The sequence below is a fragment of the Vipera ursinii genome (assembly GCF_947247035.1).
Source record: "Vipera ursinii genome assembly, chromosome: Z".
Taxonomy (NCBI): domain Eukaryota; kingdom Metazoa; phylum Chordata; class Lepidosauria; order Squamata; family Viperidae; genus Vipera; species Vipera ursinii.
In genome coordinates this window covers 87,792,025-87,814,318 of record NC_139517.1, presented here as the reverse complement: position 1 = coordinate 87,814,318, position 22,294 = coordinate 87,792,025, and the positions used below count along the sequence as shown (strand labels likewise).

Genomic DNA, 22,294 nt, shown 5'->3' with positions numbered 1-22,294 from the left:
CTGATTGTAATTATCACTTGTTCAGCATTGTTGTAAAGTTTGAAGGTATCTGAACAAGGGGGTGTTAAATGAGGACTACCTGTATTATCTGAATAAAACTCCCGTACCAATAACCAGTTCTGCCCATGAAGCATTGGGGTTAAATTGACATGCCAAGCCATTCTCATCACTGCCTGAGCCTGCATTCTGAATCAGCTGAGCCTTTTGAATGAACTTTGAGGACGGCATCATGTAGAGTGTTGATGACATTGTTCACCAGTTTAATAACCATAGGATCACAATCCAGTTTCTCTTGCAAAGCATAGCATCATCTACATTAACATACTTAATACCTCTATACAATTATTTATTGGAAGATCCCCAGAAAGAATTTTTCAGTGATTAGTGATTAGTAGTAATATATTGGCCAACTATGCATACTAGCTGCTCATCCATTGTCTATTGCCTTTTGCTACTAATTTGAGCAACTAAAGCAAAGACCTCCTTAATAGCACTACCCAGCTCTATGTCTTGGGTGAAACTGAAAAACAGAATTAACAACAAAACCAGGATTAAAGCATCAAGAACTCCAACAGAATATCTTGTTCACAAATACATTTATTTTGCAGTTTGCCAATAAAGTTATCTAAAACAACCATCATATACAGAATTCATGACTCTTGTGACTTGGCAAAGAACTTTCTATCTCTGATATTTAGGGCTGGATAAATGCCACAAATAAAATATTTGCACTACTCAAGTTCCAATTTTGTCATAATTTTGGCACAATTTTGTGCTCTGTAATATTATTGATGCAGACATCACATGCACATTTTCTTAGACATCTTTTGAAAAAACAAATAGCTAGAAGCATGTAAATTGCTGAAGACTTGAACATTTTGGAGCTTCAGATGCAAGAAGTAATTGATTATGTCTCTCAGTTCATTGTATATGATTTCTTCAATACTGCTTTAATAGTTTTTATATGTATGCTTTTATGTATTTAATATTATTTAATCTTAATAGTATTTAATAATATTTCTTCCTTGTTTTTCTTTCCCCAAAGCAAGACTACCTTGCATTCAAAGAACTGCCTTCTGTACCTGTGGATACAATTTATTGATTAGAAGAAAAAGAAGAAATATATGCTAAAATGAGAAGTGGGTTTGTAGATTTGTACAGAAATTGCATATGCTGATACAAATAGACAGATACAATTCATAAATATTATAACTTAAATAAAAATATATTTCTGCTTAAGAAAGATAGTTGCTTGTTCAGTTAATTGCTCAGATGATAACTATGGAAAACTTTAATTGTTCTCCTTTCTGAATGTGTTTCAGATTTTTAACTCAGATTAAGACTGGATATCTTTTTAAACAAGATTTGGGTATTTATTTTCAGCAATATATTGCAAATTAATTGCTATCCTATTTACTGTTTGTATATTATATCTAATCTAATTAGAGGGCATAATAAATCTTGTCTAAGATCTATTCTATAGAGAAGGTTTTACAAATTTGTTTAACCCTTACTTAAATTAATTTGGGTAACTAACTTGTGCTGCCTGCCAACAGTACAGAAATAAAATCTAGTTGTACAGAGTCCTAGCTTTTTTCATGGCAGAATACTCAAAGTTAAAACCAAACAAGCCATATGATAACTTAGTGCAATGTTGACTGCTACGTATTGAAGCAAATTATATGGGCCGTTATAATTGAATAACGGCTACGTTGTCTGAAAATTAATTGCCTGTCTGCAAGTTTGCAAGCTTGTATATTTGGGCGGGAGAATTGCTTAAATTTCATTGGTCATTGCTTATCGGCGGTCCGTATAAATATATGTCAAGGCAGCTGTTAGAGCTGCTTCTGTGTCAACCTAATAAACGTTCTGTTATTTTCACCTTCGCCTCGTCAATGCCTCCAAAAGATCCCAGTATTTAATATAATATCAATTATATAATATCAAATAGTTATATAATATCAAATAGTTCTTGCTTATGACAGGAATTCCAAAAATAAAGTTCCTTTAAGATTGCTTGTCAGTCAGTGTCAAGAAAACCTATAGGACAGAATCCTCTCAGGAGATGGCCCAAATTACTCAGAAGCTTGAGGCAAAGGACAAAATGGCCCTCCCTGATCCAGAAATTAATCACTCTAGCAGACACCAATTTAAAGAGGTGCAAGACCCTCCTAGAAGGACGGATGAAGAAGCACTGAAAGGGTGAGCCACAGCTCCAATAGTTGTAGGAGCTGTTCTTAATCTGCTTTCCACCACCTTCATAGAGCCAGTTTCATAGAAATTGACAGAAACCTCGAACAGGTGATCTGGTAAACGAGCGTTAGGACAACTGAGATTAAGGGGAGGCGACACATTTCTTAGAAGGTTCTCCTGTTTTAAGAGAAGGTGACGGGGAGAGGGTGAGACCAAATCAGACTGGCATACTTGGCCCGGCGTTCTTCACCGGGGAGCCGGAAAACGCAACAGGCACCGAGCGAGCCCTAAGACAGCCGCTGTGGATCCGCCTTCTCGCTGTTGCCTCCCCGCTTCTCCCCACCCCTAGAAGGCGGTGCGACCTGCCTCCACTTCCCAATGTTGGACCAGCCTTGGCACATGGAAGGAGCGGGAGCTCTCCTGATGCCAGCCAGAGGAGAGAGCAGCGGCCACAGCATCAGGCTCCGGCTGGACGCTCTCGGCGCCTCTTTCGCTTCTCGCGCAGGACTCCATCGGTGCCTGAAACCTGGGCTGTCCCCTCCTCTGTCCCAGGGACTGCAGCCTATCTTTTTCTCCGCTTCCTTTGTGTGCGTGAGGGAGGCATAGGCGGTGGCGGCGGAGGAGGTGGAGTCGCTAGCTACTTCGCTTGTCAAGGCTTAGCCGTTTAGGCGAAGGGAGGGGAAAAGGCGAGGAGAAAAAACTGCTGGGGCGGCTCTAGTCATCGGGAAGCTTTTTTATTTCTCGGGCAGAGAGAAAGGAGCTGTACACAGCTCGGCACCTTTCCTTGGCTAGCTTCTCCTCCTTGCTAAGCCTCAAAAGGACCCAAACAAACCAGTTACAACAGCACGTTATTCGGACAAGGAGCGAGCAAAGCCCAGGCATCGCTTGCTGTTGCAGCTTTGCTCGACGCGGCTCCCGCACTTTGAAATGGGTCGGGAGTGGCGGAGGCAACCGAACAGCAGCAGAACCGCCTGGACTAGTCACTAAGGAGGCCGAAGGGAAGAGGATGGCCACTTCCAGCAACTCTAGTTTGTCTGGCTCCTCTGTTTCCTCGGGTGAGTTTACAATAACTGCTTTTCTTTCGCTGGCAAGGTTTACCTATCTCCTATCTTACTCTTCTGGTCCTCATAGGCTTAAATACTGTTTATTTGTAGCGAGTTTGAGAGAGGAACCTGATTGTAATTCCCTGTGTCCCACTAAGTTGCTCTTTTGCCCTTTCTCTTTCTGTAGTAGCAACACCTGGGTATGGATGCAGCTGCGTTTCTTCCCTTTGCAGGGAAAAAGGGGGAACTATTTCTAGGAAAGGAAGGTGGAATCTTTTCCCTGGATGCTAAGTTGAGAGAAAATAAATATAATGATCTAGCATTTTTCAATCTTATGGCCCTTCTCTCCACTGATAATCAAAGATTTTTTTAAACTCATTATATACATTAGTATATACTAATATACATTAGTATACTGCTCAAAAAAATAAAGGGAACACAAGATAAGACATCCTACTATTAAATACAGTACATTGTGTTGTTTAAGTGTTCCCTTTATTTTTTGAGCAGTATATATTAGTATATTATATATACACTACATTAGTATATAATCCACAAGTAAAAAATAACATTCCTGATATCCAGATGATATGCACCTTAGGTCAAACAAAAATATGCATTAGTTTCTGTTTATTACTATTCAAGATAATTCCAGAACCAGCAATCTCCAAAAATACATGAGCTTAGCTGAGCAGTTTATTCTCAGTGTGTGATTACACCTGTTCAGATGCTGAGACACATGATGTAAGCAGTGGAATATTAAAGAGACCAATTTCCCCTTCTCTTAGTTTCTTACCTAGACAGGATAAGCACATAGCACATTTTATACTGAGATGAGTCATTCTCACAGCTCAGGAGAGGCAATTCTTGATTATATCACCAGGGTGGTGACTAGCATCAAACAACTTTTAAGATATCAGAATTCTCAAATACAGAGGAAAATAAATTTTAATAAAGTTCTTCCATTCTTTGCTGTAACTTCTGGGTATCTTTGAAGACATCTGAAAGATAAGTTAAGTCATTGAAAGGGTTGCCAATATTTTTTCAAAGGGTAACAGTGGACCACCAAGACTATTTTGGTTAACTTTATGATATTCAGGCTAAAGAATTTGGAGTGCACATCATACTGTATATAGTATGCATATGAAATGTTGCCTGACTTAAAGAATTTGTTTTATTTTATTCCATTAGCTGTTTACTGTTTAATAAAGACTTATTTAACTGTTTGGGGTTTAGTTTAGTTTATTGAATTAGTTAAAAGCAAGAAGACCTTTATTTACGTTCATAAAATGTAATGCTAATTAAAAATTTCAATATGTGAGTAGAATGGTACTCATGAGGGCTTGTACTCATGTGTTTTTGCAGATTTGAAGATACAAATAGTACCTGAGCATAGTCTGATTAATTCTGGACCGTAATTTTATTATATTTGCTGATGTTTTATTTGCACTTTATTTAGTTAGAAATATATTAGGCTGTTCACCTCCTTAACACCTCTGGCTATCTTACAAAGCTATAATGAAAACAATTAACATGATTAAAATTAATAAAAATATTAAAAATTAAAACAATGCTTAATATTGCAATATTAAAATTTTCAAAGGTCTAAATAAACATATTTTGAACCTTACTTAAACTGTAATAAACTAAGGAAATACATTTCATTTCCAGTGCAAATTGATTCCATAACATGAGTTTCCTAGTAGAGAAAATAGAATTAGTCATTTATTTCAAATGTGTATGTGGGGGGCCTTGCAACAGTGTTTTGTTAATTACTTAAATGTTTGAAAAAAATGGATCAAAGCATTTAAGGTTCTATATACATTGAATAGGACCTTGAAGGTAACTCTCAACCAAGGGACAGTTTTTATTGATACAAGGAATCTTCAAGTGACATAATTACTTATAGTAAACACTATTTTCAAGGTTTACTCTATCAAAAGCAAATTACAATAAGCCAGCGCTGAAGTTATTATTGCATGAATTATTGAAGGTGTGTCCTCCTCCAAATAAACATGTATATAGTTTATCAGCCAAAGCTGATAAAAAGACTCTCCAGTGTTATTTGATTGTCTAACCTGTACCAACGTTGCATCTGGAATGACCTCAAATGAGAATACAGAACAGACATACCTTTCCAAGTCTGTACCTCAAAATGAGTAATAATTTATCCAACTTTAGGCTTAGCGATGCTAATCTTTATACAATGTGGAAATAATCAAAGATTTTGGAGCCAGAATTTATATTATGTTGAAAGTTTTGACTCTGTCATCTTTTTGTCAAAGCCGTTGATTAACCTACATAATTTTGTATCTCTGTGTATATTTATTCTCAGCCATGGGTAACTGGAGAAAACTGTAAATGACAAAAGCAGCATTGCTTTATTTTGATGCAAGTTTTGCCTCTTTGGTACAAATTTAGCAACTCCCCATAAAATAGGGGAAACTGGGTGTATTATATACTCCAGTCATCATTTTGGTGAAACCAGGAGATTCTGCAGGTGTCTCTGCTCTACTTGACCTAATATCCTAGATACAGTGTCCTGAGGTGATGCATTGATATAATGTAGTACTACATACTCATTATAGTGTATAAGATTATTATTCAGATTAATAATGTTCTTACTAAGTAAAAATAAAAGAACACCAGTGAAACAGAAAGAGAGAATTATTTATGGGAAATTGAGCATCTGAGGAAAAGACTCTAAAGTTGCAAACTGCCAGAAAGCTGTTGCTTAATGACCTGATTCATGCTATGCTCTAAATTATGCTTTAATAAATCATAGCTTATGGAATAAATCATACTTGGTTGTGCTTGAACAACATTCTGAGCCATAACTTTAATTTATAAACCACAGTAGTTGTGGTCACAGATTCTGCTTAGTAAACCAAAGTCTAAGAAATAATATTATAATTTAGCCTATTTTTGTGAAATAGCCATATTAAAATAAAATGGGACAAAATTAATAGAACAAAGGAAAAGCAGGAGAGGGATGAATCTTCTGCATTTTAAAGTAGATAAAGCATGATCTCTTCACAAGAAAAAGATAAGTAATTAGATATCCTAAATAAATTGTACTATCATGTTTACCATATAGCAAAAGATATTTGGGTAAAATAGCCCAACTGTATCATCTGTACACTAGTGGACTTTGGACTGGTGGAACTGAGAACCACTCTGTAAAATTGGAGTAGATAGATTAATTAATTTTATGTTGAGGTTTATTGAGGAAGGAATTAAAAACTTGCCTTTTTTATATCAATACCTGTTGTGAATTTTAATTGTAAGAGTTTCAAGTCAGGTGAAATAAGTATTTCATGGTGCATGATTATATGATGGAATACACAACTGCAAGATGTAGGATAATTTTAAAAAGCCCTCAGAATTAGTGGCTATCCCAAGTGTGCCTTCATCAAATCCCAAAAAAGACCCAGCAGGAGCTCCTCCATAACAGACAAAGAAGAAAACAATAAATGAATCAATGTAGCCGTTCTGTACGTTGCAGGAATACCAGAAAAACTCAGGAGGATCTTCAGCCAACATAACATACAGGCACACTTCAAACCCACGAATGCACGAAGTCAGAAGCTTGTCTACCCCAAGGATACAACACCCAGACAAAAACTGAGCAACGTGGTATATATAGTACAATGCAGTGAGGCATGTGCATATCTGTACATTGGGGAAACAAAACAACCACTTCACTAATGTGTGGGACAACATAGGAGAACAAACCCATCAGGAATATCTGCATTTAAAAGACAAAAACCACTTGTTTGAAGACAGCAAAGTCCACATGTTGGACAGAGAGGACCACTGGTTTGAAAGAAGGGTCAAATAGGCCATCTATGTCAAAATTGAACAGCCCTCGCCCAACAGAGGGGGAGGGATTCGGCATCATCTATCTACGGTCTACAACACAGTCCTTTCAACAGTTTCAAAAAAGCTCCATACCCATTTGCACTAGTCAGATGACCCTGGCGACACAGATAAACCTCCAGGTGGCATCAATGACTCTAAAAGAATGCAAACGACTAGCTGTCTACAGGGAGTATAAATCCTTCCATTCCCCCACCATCCAGTTAGAGCTGAAGAAGCTTTTTGGGTGAGAAGTGAAACGTCTTCAAAGAAAAACAAGAAACTCCAGTTGCCTCGTGGGTTTAAAAAGGAATTAGCCAGATTCATGGGCAAATATATCTACATTAAAGACTAACTTCAGGACTCCACTTGCTGTGAGCTTAGATGGGGAAGTATTTTTGTGCTCATGTCCTGAGGAAGGGCCCTCCATAGATTTCTGATCAGCTGCTAGGGATTAGAATTTTGGATTAGCTAGGCCTCTGTTTGCTGTGCTTGAGCATGATTAGGTCTCTGTTAAAAATGTTCCATATATAAGATTCGCCTAGATTAATTTAAGGATTTGCCTAAAATTTACTAAGTGTCGTCAGTGCACTAAGCAAAAAGGCTTGTTTTTGATACGTATATATTTTAAAATATGAGAATGCTTTTTAAAGTTCTACTTCAATAAGAAACATTTCTTTGTCTTTGTGTGAAGTTCTTAAACTTGTCAATCATGCTTTCAACTGACTGTTCTTTTTTATTTAAAAAAACTGCAGGGAAAATTAGGACCATGGTATGTCATTTTTTCCCCTCCTTGCAAAAATGTTTTCAAATACTGCAGTGACTCCAGAATATTTGACTCAATGCAACCACATTTTGACTGGTTGTGGTTTTTGTTTCTCAGAGCTCAGCAAGTTTTTCACCATTTTCTAATGGCCTGTAGTCGCTGAAGCCAGCTTTTAAAGATGAACAGCATACCATGCGCGGGTTTAAAAAACAGGTTTTGAAAATGATATATAATTATTTCTATTCATTTGACTTTCCATTGCAAGATTTTCTGTTTTCATAAGGATGAAAACATGAGACCAATAAATTAGCAGTTGAGAATCTAAAGTACCGCTTTATAACTTTGCTAAATAGGTCAGTATAATAATTTGTCAAAGCATAGGATTAAGAATCAGTGTGGAACATTGAGATAAACTGGTGTAGAATGTCCCTCTGTGGGTTTAAAGTATGGCTCAAAGGCCACATCATATGTTAATAATTGCAATAAACAGAAATCATATACAAATCTAGACAAAAGTTGAAATACTTAGATACAGGGCTTTTTTTCTCATAGAACGCTCAGAACAGAGTTCTGGCATCTTTTTTGGATGGAACCTTGTGGGGTAGGCAAGGTGGGTTGTATGACATGTGTGAGTTCCGGCACCTTTTTCTTTTACGAAAAAAGCACTGCTTAGATATGATGGTTGAATAGTCAGGTCTGATAGCTAGGCAGTGAGAAGTGCCCCCCTGCGATTTCTCTTTGATTCTTACAGCAACCAAGCAGGGCAATCTACTTTGAAATGTTAGGAGAGGAGAACACTTAAGGATTGGGATTTTTGCTGTTCAAAGCAATAACGTGTGTGTGGTTTTGTATTGACTCATTTTAGAAAAGTTAGAGGAGAAAAATTTGTCTCTTAGAAATAAACTATTCCTACCTTATCCCTTATTTTATACTAACACCCGTATATGCACTCTGAAACATAACATTTGTCCGCAGAAAAATAAATTCCTAAATTTGTTGAATTTAGAATGTGAAAAGTAGCATGTAAGAAAAGTAAGGACTCTTGAAGTTGTTCAAACCAGTTTAGTAGCTTTTATTAGATGACTGGTATAAAGAAATGGGCTAGCTAATGTAGCTGGTTTCTCTGCCATTACTTGATTTTGCTACACTTGGAGTTGATAGCCATGAAGATACACAGTTAAACAGTTGCTGTGAAGTTAATTATCACATGCTAGAGTAGTTTTGCCATTTTGGTGTATCCCAGAAGAATAACAATTTATTGAGTGGCAATTACAAAAAAAACAGCTTTAACCTGCATGAATTTAATTAAATACTTTAATTAAAATATAATATATAGCCATTATCTTTATTTTCACTTATAATTGTAGGTGACATTTTAAATAAAATTTAATCAGTTTCTGAATTAATATATGCTGAGTATTTGGTAGTAAGTAAACTCTAGTGAGAAAATGAATGGAACTATCCCTTATGTTGTCTATTTGTCAGTTATCACCTGGACTTTATTTTCATCATACTAAGCAACATGAATACATTTAATTTTCTCTTGATGTAGTCATAGCTAGTGTTTGTGCTTTAGATGAAAGATCAAAGTGGTTATGTGAAAAATTGTGTGTTTCTTGATGTGATTTGAGTTTGAAATGTTTGCTACTATAAATACAGAAATAATTCAATTTTCTGCCCTGATGCTACAAACTGCTCAGTAGAAAATAACTTTTACAAAAAAGGATTCATTATCCCTTTTATTAATTTCAATATCACTTTTCCCAGATAATATTCAAAACTTGGTGTGGGTTTTTGTATTTAGGTTATAAATTAAGAACATTTCTAGTAAAAAATGATTGTGGAATAGTAACTTTTGTGACAAATTTGCAAAGCCAAGAATTTTTGAGCAGAGCTGTGTCAGATAGAGAATGATGTAGTACAGTGTTTATGTTGGAATTGCAGGTCCTAGGGAATCAATTTTGCAAGTAGCAGCAAAATATGAATATTGTAATACATTATTGGGAGAGTATATTCAGAAAATATATATTTCAGATACAAGATGTTGTGATGCTGTGTAGGCTCTCTTCATCAAATGACTTCAATGCTATGGGAAACTAGAATCTCTCCTGAGTTTAAAATATGCAGAAAAATTAATGTTACCTATTATATTCAATTTGTAAGTTAGTTAATAAAACTGCACAAAAGATTAGCATATTATAATATGCCATAAAAGGAGAAAAGGAACCATTATTTAAACTATATCTGATAAAGGGATTTTTCTCCTGACATAATGATAAATTTGTTTGCAGTGGTGCTTTAACTGTGACTTCCACAATAGGGGATGATACTTTTGATAAATTATAAATTACAAAACTCCCATTATAAGAAATAGAAAGAGGGCAGGACAAGAAATAATGGTTGGAAACTGATCAAAGAGAGAAGCAATCTGGAATTAAGGAGAAAGTTCCTAACAGTGAGGACAAGTAACCAGTGGAACAGCTTGTCTTCATATATTGCGGGTACTGCATCACTGTAGGTTTTTAAGAAGAAACTGGACTTATCTGAGAAGGTATAGATTTTCCTGCTTGAGAAGGGGTTTGGATTAGAAGACCTCCAAGGTCCCTTCCATATTCTATTCTATTCTATTCTATTCTATTCTATTCTATTCTATTCTATTCTATTCTATTCTATTCTATTCTATTCTATTCTATTCTATTCTATTCTATTCTATGAGATAGTGGATGTAGGCTACATGGCTTAAGAATTAGATACTTAATTCAAAATGTTTGTTCACAGATTGTGTTATCACATTATTGAGGAAATTCTAAGCTTCTATTAAATTAGTCTTAGAGACTGTAGATCTGGGGTCTTCAAACCTGGCCCTTTTATGATTTGTGGACTTCAACTTCCAGAATTCCTCAGCCTGGGCACCCTGGCTGAGGAATTCTGGGAGTTGAAGTCCACAAGTCATAAAAGTACCAAGTTTGAAGACTCCTGCTATAAATTGTTATTAATGACTTGCAGCAGAATGGAGGAACATTTGTGCAATTTTCAGATTAATATCTGAATAGCAAACACTCTTGAAGAGATAGGGCCATAGGACCATAAAATTGTTGAATTTTATATCATGTTTTTCTATGTGAGCCACAAGGATAATTTTCACTATGGCAGCATAGGGATATGTTTAATAAATATTTTTTTTAAAAAAAAAGATAGACCAGTAAAATAAATTACTTAAGGAATTGAAATTAAATGCACAATTGTACTCATGGAAAAGGTTTTGGATATGAACTTATCATAAACCAATAGTGTGATATGCTCTTAAAATTAAAATAAAATGCAATCTTGGCTTAGGACCACAAATATATAATTTTATGATTAGAGGAATAAATTATTTCACTTTATTTTGCATGTCAGACTCATCTTCAATGATTGTGTCCACTTCTTGACACCATATTTTAAAAAAAGATTTAAACAAGCGAGAATAATTTTAGAGAATGACATTGTGGATGATTATATGAATATAAACAACATCTTGTGAAAAAAGTTAGATGATCTGGAAATGTATAAACTAAAGAGGATAAGATTAAAACTATTACATAATGTTTCAAGATTTCACAAAGATGAAGGTTGATCCATATTAGAGAATAAGAAACAGAATATTGGCTTTCAGATTCAGAAAGCCAGAGCAAGAATCAGTGAAATCAGGACTTCTGGTTTTGGGCCATAGCGCACGGCTGTGGGATAGCGAAGCTCCACTCCCACAGCCAATTTCGTCCTGTCAGGGGGACCCTAACTGGGTCTGAAGTCACCCCATGACGGAAGGGCACTCTCTTTTGATCACATTTCCAAGAGGAAATGTACGAAATGTTACAACAGATACAAAAGACAATAGATGTAAACCATGAGGAAATCCAGAACAACTTTGACAACATAAAACAAAGATGATTGGGGGACTGGAGGCTAAAACATATAGGGAACGGTTGCTGGAATTGGGTATGTGTAGTTTAATGAAGAGAAGGGTGAGGGGTGACATGATAGCAGTTTTCCAATATCTCAGGGGCTGCCACAAAGAAGAGGAAGTCAAGCTATTCTCCAAAGCACCTGAAAGCAGGACAAGAAGCAACTGATGGAAACTAGTCAAGAAGAGAAGCAACCTAAAACTAAGGAGAAACTTCCTGTCAGTTAGAACAATTAACCAGTGGAGCAACCTGCCTCCAGAAGCGGTGAATGCTCCAACACTGGAAGTTTTTAAGAAAAGATTGGACAGCCATTTGTCTGAAATGGTATAGGGTTTCCTGCCTGAGCAGGGGGTTGGACTAGATGACCTCCAAGGTCCCTTCCAACTACTACTACTACTACTTATTATTATTATTATTATTATTATTATTATTATTATTATTATTATTATTATTATTATTATTATTATTATTATATCTCCATTCTAAATCTACAATCAAAAACACCCAGAAAATGACAGCAAATGAACAAACAAATCAGATAACAGAACACAAATTGGAAGAACATGATCATATCGATGAAGCTATGAATGAAAAGAATTATAATCCAATACAAACAGGGAAAAAGTCTATAAGACTTTGATAGACAAGAAAAATGGGTTGGACTATAGAATTCCCAGGAGAATTATTAGAGTTTGGGAGACAGAAAGTATATATCCTACCTATTCTATCTTCTGTATTCCCAGCCATATTTGCAAAAACACTGCTGGGTAAGCAGAATATATCAACTTGAAAAGCTGTTCGGCAAGAGTAGAAAGCCTGAGACAGAATCAAGAGATTTGACTCGCCCTATCACAGGGTTGTCAAACTCAATTTCATTGAGGGCTGCATCAGCAGTGCGGTTGCCCTCAGGGGGCCAGGTGGGTGTGGCCTGGGTGGGCATGGCCTACTGGGTGGGCGTGGCTAGAGTGCGTATGGCCTGCTGGGTGAGCATGGCCAGTTATACATTGTTCGTATCAAGGGTGCCTATGGGGGCCTGGGCAGGAGTGGGACAGATCTGAGGGTCTCTGGCAGAAGGAGAGTCTCTGGGCCAGGGCCAAGGCAGTGGGGGCCGTTCCCTCACTGTTTCCAGGATGGCTTCACGGGCCACATGAAACCACTTCGCGGGCCAGATCCGGCCCCCGGGCCTTGTGTTTGACATGTCTGCCCTATCAGATGGAGTATTATACGAGTAAACACTTGTTTGAATATGGTTAAAAGGATAGAGAACTTTGAACATAAAGGGGCCCTATAACAAGAGGGATAAGAGATTTAAGTAATGTAGTATGTTACGATATATGAAATATAAAAATATTGGGATGATGTAACTTTTATAAATATAAGTGAAATATAAACTGATCAGAGAGGATGTTATACCCAGATATTGTAAGATAGACAAGAAGCACAGTATTTTTATAATACATGAAATATGAAAATATTGGGATGGTGTACCTAAATGGAAAAATTTGGATATTTAGATGCTTAACATTGAGAAAATCTTATCTTGACAGAAAAGAATAGATTGAATAAAAGGCGAAATTAAGTTTAAACAAAAATTACAAAAATAGGATGCATGGTGAACTAATGATATGGTTATAAGAATAATATAAGATGATAAAATGTATTATACATAGATGTTATCACTATTTGTATAAATATGAAAAAATGTCTATATTTAATCATTTATATTTTGAAAATATTAAGAATTATATTTTGGTTAAGGTTGAAAAAGGAGAATATAAATGGGAGAAGGGAAGATCAAGGAAATTTATTATTTAATATACTAATTATGGAATTATCAAATTTGATCATTATTTACTGTTTATTATTACCTTTTTTCTTTCTTTTTCAAATATATAAACCAAGACAACACATTGCACAGCAGGCACTGGAAATTGTTATTGATAAAAACCAATATTTACAAAAAAAGTATCAGTGGAATCAATTTAGTAATTCTATATTAACTGCTAAAAAAACCCCTATCCTACTTTTGTGTTTGATTCAGGGACCATTCTGCTAGACAAGAATTAGAACTAACAATGTGACATTTATTCCAGAAAGATATTTAACAGTAATCTAGGTATATTTACTTAATTTTCAGTGAAATGTCTTTTATTACAAATTTCATTGAACTATTATTGTTAAGTAAAGAGTACCTGAAAGTGGCAGATTAACATCATGGTTGTACCATAAACCATGACTGCAATGCTTGCGTTTTAATTTTATTTATACACTGAAGTAAATTGGTTTAGGAGTGATTGTTAATCTGCTTTCTAAGGTAGTGGAGATAAGACCATGGCACTTGGGTCATGGGTACAAAATTATAATGGGTACAAAGTTATTGAATAAATAGAAGAAACTATAAATTCTACATTATGTATATGGGTGTACGGTTCAGTCCGTTTCAAGTTTTAAAAATCAATAGTAGGCAATGAAAAAAGGTTTCTGTGAGAAATCTTGGAAAACTGCTTCTTGTCAGAGGAGATAATATTACACTAGATTGAAATAAAATGAAAAACTTGCATAGAGATTTTGAATTAAATTAAAAATGTGTCCTTGGACTTATTAAAAATCTAGCTATAATGGGAATATAGCAAACTGATTCTACTGAACACAATAATCAGAGCTGGTATTATAAATAGAATAAAACAGGCAATTAACTCAGATGTGTAAATGTTCAGAATGTCATAAAAACACACTTTCCCTCCCCCCCAAATATAACTATTTAATTAGATATACATCTGGGTCTACAGCCTTACTAGAAGACTGAGTATACAGGTAATTTTCTGGCTGTCCACTCTCACTGGCATAAAATATCTGCGAGGATATATGGTATTATTCCCCTCAGCCTCCCAAGATTCTCTGTATCTTCTTAATGTACTGATGACGTCAGTATCTTTCTAAACAAAAATATCTCTCTGCCTACCTCCTAAACCAAAGATGATTCTAAAATAAGAATTTGTTGTTGTTGTTAGTTGCGAAGTTGTGTCCGACCCATCGCGACCCTATGGACAATGTTCCTCCAGGCCTTCCTGTCTTCTACCATCTTCTGGAGTCCATCTAAGCTCACGCCTACTGCTTCAATGACTCCATCCAGCCACCTCATTCTCTGTCGTCCCCTTCTTCTCTTGCCCTCAATCTTTCCCAGCATTAGGCTCTTCTCCAGTGAGTCCTTCCTTCTCATTAGGTGGCCAAAGTATTTGAGTTTTAGCTTCAGGATCTGGCCTTCTAAAGAGCAGTCAGGGTTGATCTCCTCTAGGACTGACCGGTTTGATCATCTTGCAGTCCAAGGAACTCGCAGGAGTCTTCTCCAGCACCATAGTTCAAAGGCTTCAATTCTTTGGCGCTCAGCCTTTCTTATGGTCCAGCTTTCACTGCCATACATTGCAACTGGGAAGACCATAGCCTTGACTATACGCACTTTTGTTGACAGGGTGATGTCTCTGCTTTTTAGTGTGCTGTCTAGATTTGCCATGGCTTTCCTCCCCAGGAGCAAGCGTCTTTTAATTTCTTGGCTACAGTCCCCATCTGCAGTGATCTTGGAGCCCAGGAAAATAAAATCTGTCACTACCTCCATTTCTTCCCCATCTATTTGCCAGGAATTGAGAGGGCCAGATGCCATGATCTTGGTTTTCTTAATGTTTAGTTTCAACCCAAGTTTTGCACTCTCCTTCTTCACCCGCAACAAGAGGCTCTTTAGTTCTTCTTCACTTTCTGCCATTAGAGTGGTGTCATCTGCATATCTTAGGTTGTTGATGTTTCTTCCGGCAATCTTAATTCCAACTTTTGATTCATCTAGCCCTGCCTTTCTCATGATGTGCTCTGCATATAAGTTAAATAGGCAAGGCGACAGTATACAGCCTTGCCGGACTCCTTTCCCAATTTTGAACCAATCAGTGGTTCCGTGTCCAGTTCTCACTGTTGCTTCTTGGCCCGCATATAGATTTCTCAAAATAAGAATGCCACCTCCCAAATTATTTTAAATTAAAATAATTTTAAAAGTTATTTTACTAGTTAGAATTATGTCCTGAATTTCTTGCAAGAGCTCAAGCTGCTTTGCGTGAGAATCTCCTTTCAATTTCTCCCCATTGAAAACTTTAAGGGAGGTTGACCTGAAAAGAGTATGCAGCTAGCCGAAAATCCCCCAATTAACTTTCATGGCTAAGAGTACACTTGTTAATGGGTTTTACCCTGTATAACATCAAAACAATTACATACCATAGTGGGGCTCAACAAAAATGATAAAGTTAGCGGAACATGAAAGCTATGGATGGATTTGTTTGTGTAGCATTTAGATATAATAGAAAGCTACAATAAATAGTTTGTGCTGTTCAGCATGGAAAAGAATAAGAGTTGTCTTAGCCTGAAACATAAATCTGTAGAACTGTTGGAGGTTTATGACCCCACCTTTTTAATCTGTATTATTCTAAATCCTTCTGCTTCAGGTCCTACTCTCTTTCTAACAATCCAGGCAAAAGTGAGAGCTGTTTGTAAAACACCATGAGTTTCAGATTGTTATGACTAGGCAGTAGGGTGTTGCATCTTAAAATAAGACGAAATACCCGACATGCATGGTTTATCTTTTGTATTCAGTGTGAACTCAGGAATTTCCTTTCCAAACAATGAAACAAATTATTCTAACATTTTGTTAGATGTTCAGAAGGGCTTTTTAGGTTTTAATAACGTTTGTCTGCCTTTTATTTGTAAATGTATGTTCTGCATACATTTTGCCATGTTTTCATTTCTGTGTTGATACAGTGTTGATAATCAAGTTAATTATTAGCAATTATGATAAAAATGAAATAAATGATTCTATAGTTATAACAGAGATGTAAACCTGAAATTTATATCTAGAATGGATGTGACATAAGCATAGAAGTAGAGATATTGTAATTATTAGTTTTAAAATAATTATTAGAATTTAAATATTTTGGTATACACAATATATTTCTATAAGTCATATAATTAATATTAGTTATTTATCTTTTATTGAACCTCTTAGAAAACAAGCTTTCTTCAGATGATAAGGCGTGTCTATTCATCTGGCCCACGGGTTTATAACTCTGAGTGAAATTACATAAAATCATAGTTTAGCAGTTGAAATTATTCTGATTTACATAGGAAATGTGACTTAGCTTAAGTACAATAGTTTACTATAGGCTGACATGTTTGGCTATCAGACTTCAAAATCTTTTAAAAGTAATTAAGTGTAATTAAGTCTTTTTATATGTTGTACCATACAAAGGATTTAGAATAACATAAGTCCTTGTTAAGCCTTTGAACTATGGTGCTGGAAAAGACTCCTGCGAGTCCCTTGGACTGCAAGGCGATCAAACCGGTCAGTCCTAGAGGAGATCAACCCTGACTGCTCTTTAGAAGGCCAGATCCTGAAGCTCAAACTCAAATACTTTGGCCACCTAATGAGAAGGAAGGACTCACTGGAGAAGAGCCTAATGCTGGGAAAGATCGAGGGCAATAGAAGAAGGGGACAACAGAGAATGAGGTGGCTGGATGGAGTCACAGAAGCAGTAGGTGTGAGCTTAAATGGACTCCAGAAGATGGTAGAGGTCAGGAAGGCCTGGAGGAACATTGTCCATAGGGTTGCGATGGGTCGGACATGACTTCGCAACTAACAACAACAAAAGTCCTTGTTAAGAACAAAACATTTATAATCTGCTTGCTATGGTCTTTTACTCAAAAGAAAGTTCCATTTAATGAATTTTTTAAATAAGTGTATTCAGAACTACAAATTAGTTGTTTTACAAAACAGTATATTCATTTATATGTAATTAGTTTTGTTTTAGCTCATTGTGTTGGTACTTTATAATATTCTAAAAATATTGTAGTTAAAATTATGTAAATTGTAGAAACTCAAATTGTTAATCATATTCAAATTTCATTGTCGATATCATTGTCTGAGAGTTATAGGTGAGTTTATTATTATCCTGGAATGAAAGATTGTCCCCAGGCCAATGCATTAATTTTTTTTTCTCTAAGAATTCAGCCCTCTAATAGTCAAGGATTCAGCTTGAGAAATTTTGCTACATATTTGAAGGACCATCATTATGAAGAAAACTAGCTTTTACAAATATGAAGAATCTAGGTCCATGTATATATAACATCTCCTAAATCCTGAATTTAAATTCTGAGCTTCCTTCCTTTTCTTTTCTTGTAATTTGTTTCTCATACTGGCTGGCTGGTTGCACCTGGCCTATATCTGGACCTAAGATCCTAATTTTCTGCCTTGACAGCCCTGCCCTTAGTTGCATCATACTAATATGAACTATTGCTGGTAAATAGTGAATGCACATGGTAAAAAGTGTTCAGATCTAATCTAGGGAGAGTCATTCCCTCAATTATCATATAAGTCTGTCAAGTGTTAATTGACCAATCCTCTAGAGCAGAGGTCTGCAACCTTTTGGGCTCCAGGGACTGGTTCTGTGGAGAGAGGTTTTTCCATGGACCGGAGGGTATGTGGTTTTGTATGCTGCCTGCATCCCACTGAATGTGCTTTGCTTGTTTGTGCGGACCGGTTGCTGGCATGCCGCGGTCCGGTACCGGTCCATGGACCAGGGGTTGGGGATCCGTGCTCTAGACTAAGTTTAAATATATTTACAAGATTAGAAATCAGTACAGTACTTGCCTATTTGCAAAGTCTTCACTTAAATCTTCATTTAAATATCCACTTTCAGTTTCATCCGGAATGACTCTTCATTTTTACAAATGACTTTTTTAAAAATTAGGCATTTAAACATTTTAATTAATTTATTATACCTCTATTTTTTAAGATTAACTTAAAGTTTGTCTGGACCTTAAGATCATTTTCAAATAATCTTTTCCTGGTGCCATTTTGCTTCTATAAATCTTCTATCTCTTCTTTTTCAGAGAGATTATTTTGTCATGTGCATGTAAAGACCAAGATTTACTTTATGAGTCCAAAGTCTGGTTCCATAAATAGCATAAAAAGAAGAAAAAACCTATGAGTAACATTTCCAGTTTTGATGCTTTCAGAAACTTTTGTCTTACGCATGTATCACTGACTTGAAGCCAACAAATTTAATAATCAAGCATACAGTTTAGAAGAGTTGGGGCAAGTATTCATTAAGATTAATGTAAGATCTTACACACCTATTATTTCTAGTATGTTGTGCAAGAGTCAAAGCTCATTTAATCCTGACATGTCTAAATTGGCCAGACAACCACTGAATTCAATACTGAACTAGTTGAGTAAATAATCTGATTCAGCATGAAGTAGTTCTTTACATCACCTTAGTATCTGATAAAATAAAGTTAAGTATAATGTTTTTGAATATGACAAGCTTTAAGTATATTATCACTCTTGGATTTTCATATAAATTATATTTTCTTTAAGTAATCCACTAGCTCTTAACATTATGATTTCAAATTGTGAGCCTATGGTACATAGAAGCAGTGATTATAATAGTGTTGATAATTCTAAATTCTTCCACATTCAAAGATACACATATTTGATTCAAAATTTATTCAATTAATATTTATCTTCATAATATTTGCAATCTGCTATAATCCTAATGTATTTTGTGAAAAAAGCTTTACTATTATACATAAATAATACCAATCAAGAATTTTAAATAACTCTATATTAAAGGTAGCATTCTCCTAAGCTAAAGGCCAAAATCAACTAGAAAAAGGTTGCTTTGGCCTATTATCAAAATGCCAGGAGACTATGGGCAATCTGTTCTTCTCCAGGAGAATGTTCCATAATAAGCTGCTACTATTGAGAAAATATTTAATTACTACACGTATTCCACTTTAGTGCTCAGCACAAGATTTTGCATTATTGTGCAATTTTAAATTGTACAAGCTGAGACTGTAATTTAAAAACACAAAAGAAACAAAATGTGAAACAGCTTCATGCATTAAAGGACCCATGGGAAAATCAGGTACTGGGCGTGCCTTGGACCTATTTTGTTCTCACCAGAGGAACAGGCAGATTATGTTTTAAGAATTAGTTGAAAAGAGTTGCTTGCTATTCCCTGACAAATTTTAATGAATTCAAAAAACAGGCAGTCTCTAAATAAAGATAAAAGTAACTGTTTTTTTGGCATAATTCTGTTACACATTACACAATGGACAGCATTCTTGAAAAATATATATTATTTGAGAACAGTTGGGTAAATAACTCAGGAATAGGTAATATTACAATGAAAGATAATGATCTATTGAGTATTTGTTTTATATATTTGATAGAGTACTGAAGTTTCATAGCAATTTACAGAACTTTAAAATGGAAACAGTAGAAACAGGTAAAATAGAAATTAAAAAAACTAGATTGAATAGTTAATAGTTAAAATCAACATTGAAAGCCTATGCAAATAGGTATATTTTACGGAGTCTTGTAAAAGTTAATAAAGATCTTACACACTACAAGAAGTGTCTCCTAAAGACCTGGAGCAAGAATAGAGGAAGCTGTCTTGAGTTACTGCCTAATGAGCTCTTGGCAATTATGGGTAAATCTCCTCAGTTGCTCTCAGTCAGCATTAAGGTTCATAGATCAAGTAACATGGTCCTAAGTCATGTTCAACTTTAAAAGTAATGATTCTTTGTACTTTGTCCAGAAATAAATTGGTGGCCATTGCAGTGCTTGAAGCACTCACGTATGATTTCTTCACATTCTTTTGGAGGGTGGCTGCTAGGTTTGTACCAGCTAAAGTTAATGGATTTACACAATAGCAACCCCATGTGGAATGCATTAGTCTAGGCTTGGAAACTCTAGATACATGTACCACTTTGTTTGTTGAAGATGATATATTCTTTTAATTCTTTTTCTAAAATGAGAATCTGTTATATGCAAAGCATTAGTAATTAGCATCAATTTTTTATGAGAAAGCTTTTGGATTTTATATACAATCTATAGAATGCTGCTTAGTTGCTTATGTGGAAAACTAACTCAGATTGGGATACTAGAGAGCATCCAGACATGCAGAGATACCTGAAGAGGGAAAACTCATCAGTTTTCCTGTTCATGGTACAATTAAATACTTAGGGGAAGTTAAAAGTAGAGTTATAAATAGGTTTTCATAGGAAACAAGCCAAATTGTAGAATTCAGAGCCACAGGTGTGCAACTGAAATGCATCTCAGCTGCTAATATGTGGCTCTGAAATTCTTCAAGCCAGGAGGTACTGTGGAAGAGTTTTCACATTTTATGTACAATCAAATTAAAATCAACTCTTAGCAACCACTTACATAGATCTCTACAATGGTGTCTCCTCAGTCTGGATTTCAAGTCTACCAAAAGAATGCACATCGCTAATATAATTCAGACCCGTTCACCATGTTGTTTAGTTATCCCTTATCTCTTTCTTCCACATTTTCCAACATTGTGGACTTATCAAATATAAGAATTATATTATTGACTTATTAAATACGAATTCTGGATTTATTTGTTCTGTGGTCTATTTGCTTGTTTGTTAGTCTCTTCTAGTTTCATGATTTACTCAGGAATTTTCACCAAACACCAAAGTTATCAATATTTTTAATATTCTGATTCCTTATAGTTTTCATATGGATGTGTCACAGGATGTGTCATAGCTTTCCCTGCATGATTCTGTTGTTTGTAGATGCAGATACATAATGGCATATGAATATCTTTTTCAAAAACTTTTTTGTTACCCTATACCAGGGGTCAGCAACCTGAAACAGTGAAAGAGCCACTCGGAACCGGTTCCCTCACAAAAGGAAAAACTGGGAGCCGCAAAAAATGTGTGCCCATGTACGTACATGCGCACATGCGCAGAACAGGGTTTGACTGAAGAGTGGAGCCAATGCGAGATATGCACCTACCCTGCATATTTGAATTGATTGGTTGAACTTTTTTAGTCCCACTTTTTATTTTTTTGGACTGCACATGGCAGAGGACTGGGAGCCGCAGTTTGCAGACATGTGCCCTATGCAATAGTGCTATGAGGTCTTCACTGCTGGTTCTTTTACTGCTAATAGTTGATCCTAAAAGGCAGAAAATATCCACCTGTTCAATGCCTTTATTATCATTTCTTAGGCTGTTTGTTGGACATGTTGTCATTAGCTTGATCACTGTAGGAGACGATCAGGCTGAACTTGAGGGAGGTGGTCAAATATATCATCAATCATGAGTAATTTTGCCTACAAAACATCAAAATCCATCCCACCTTGAATTCCTTCTTAACTCCCACTAATTTTCTTTGACCGTTAATAGTTCAGATTCTTGCAATAAATCTTTATACTCATTTGAACTGTCTGAATCTCCTGATTTCCTTGGTGCTTGACAACAACAACAACAACAGAGTTGGAAGAGACCTTGGAGATCTTCTAGTCCAGGGGTCGGCAACCTTGGCTCTTTTATGACTCGCTGACTTCAACTCCCAGAATTCCTGAGCCAGCTATGCTGGCTCGGGAATTCTGGGAGTTGAAGTCCGCGAGTCATAAAAGAGCCAAG

At 35.8% G+C, this 22,294-nt stretch overlaps 1 protein-coding gene across 2 annotated transcripts in view; it reads left to right on the top strand.

Moving 5' to 3' along the window:
- The first annotated feature begins 2,591 nt into the window (after positions 1–2,591).
- CHN2 (chimerin 2) overlaps positions 2,592–22,294 on the top strand; it is a 161,950-nt gene continuing 142,247 nt past the window's right edge. For both annotated transcript variants that reach the window (XR_014494078.1, XM_083376151.1), the window contains exon 1: positions 2,592–3,248. Coding sequence is in view for 1 of the 2 variants with exons in the window: in XM_083376151.1 (XP_083232277.1) it covers positions 3,200–3,248 (49 nt within the window). In the remaining variant the exon portion in view is untranslated. The remainder of the gene's footprint in view (positions 3,249–22,294) is intronic.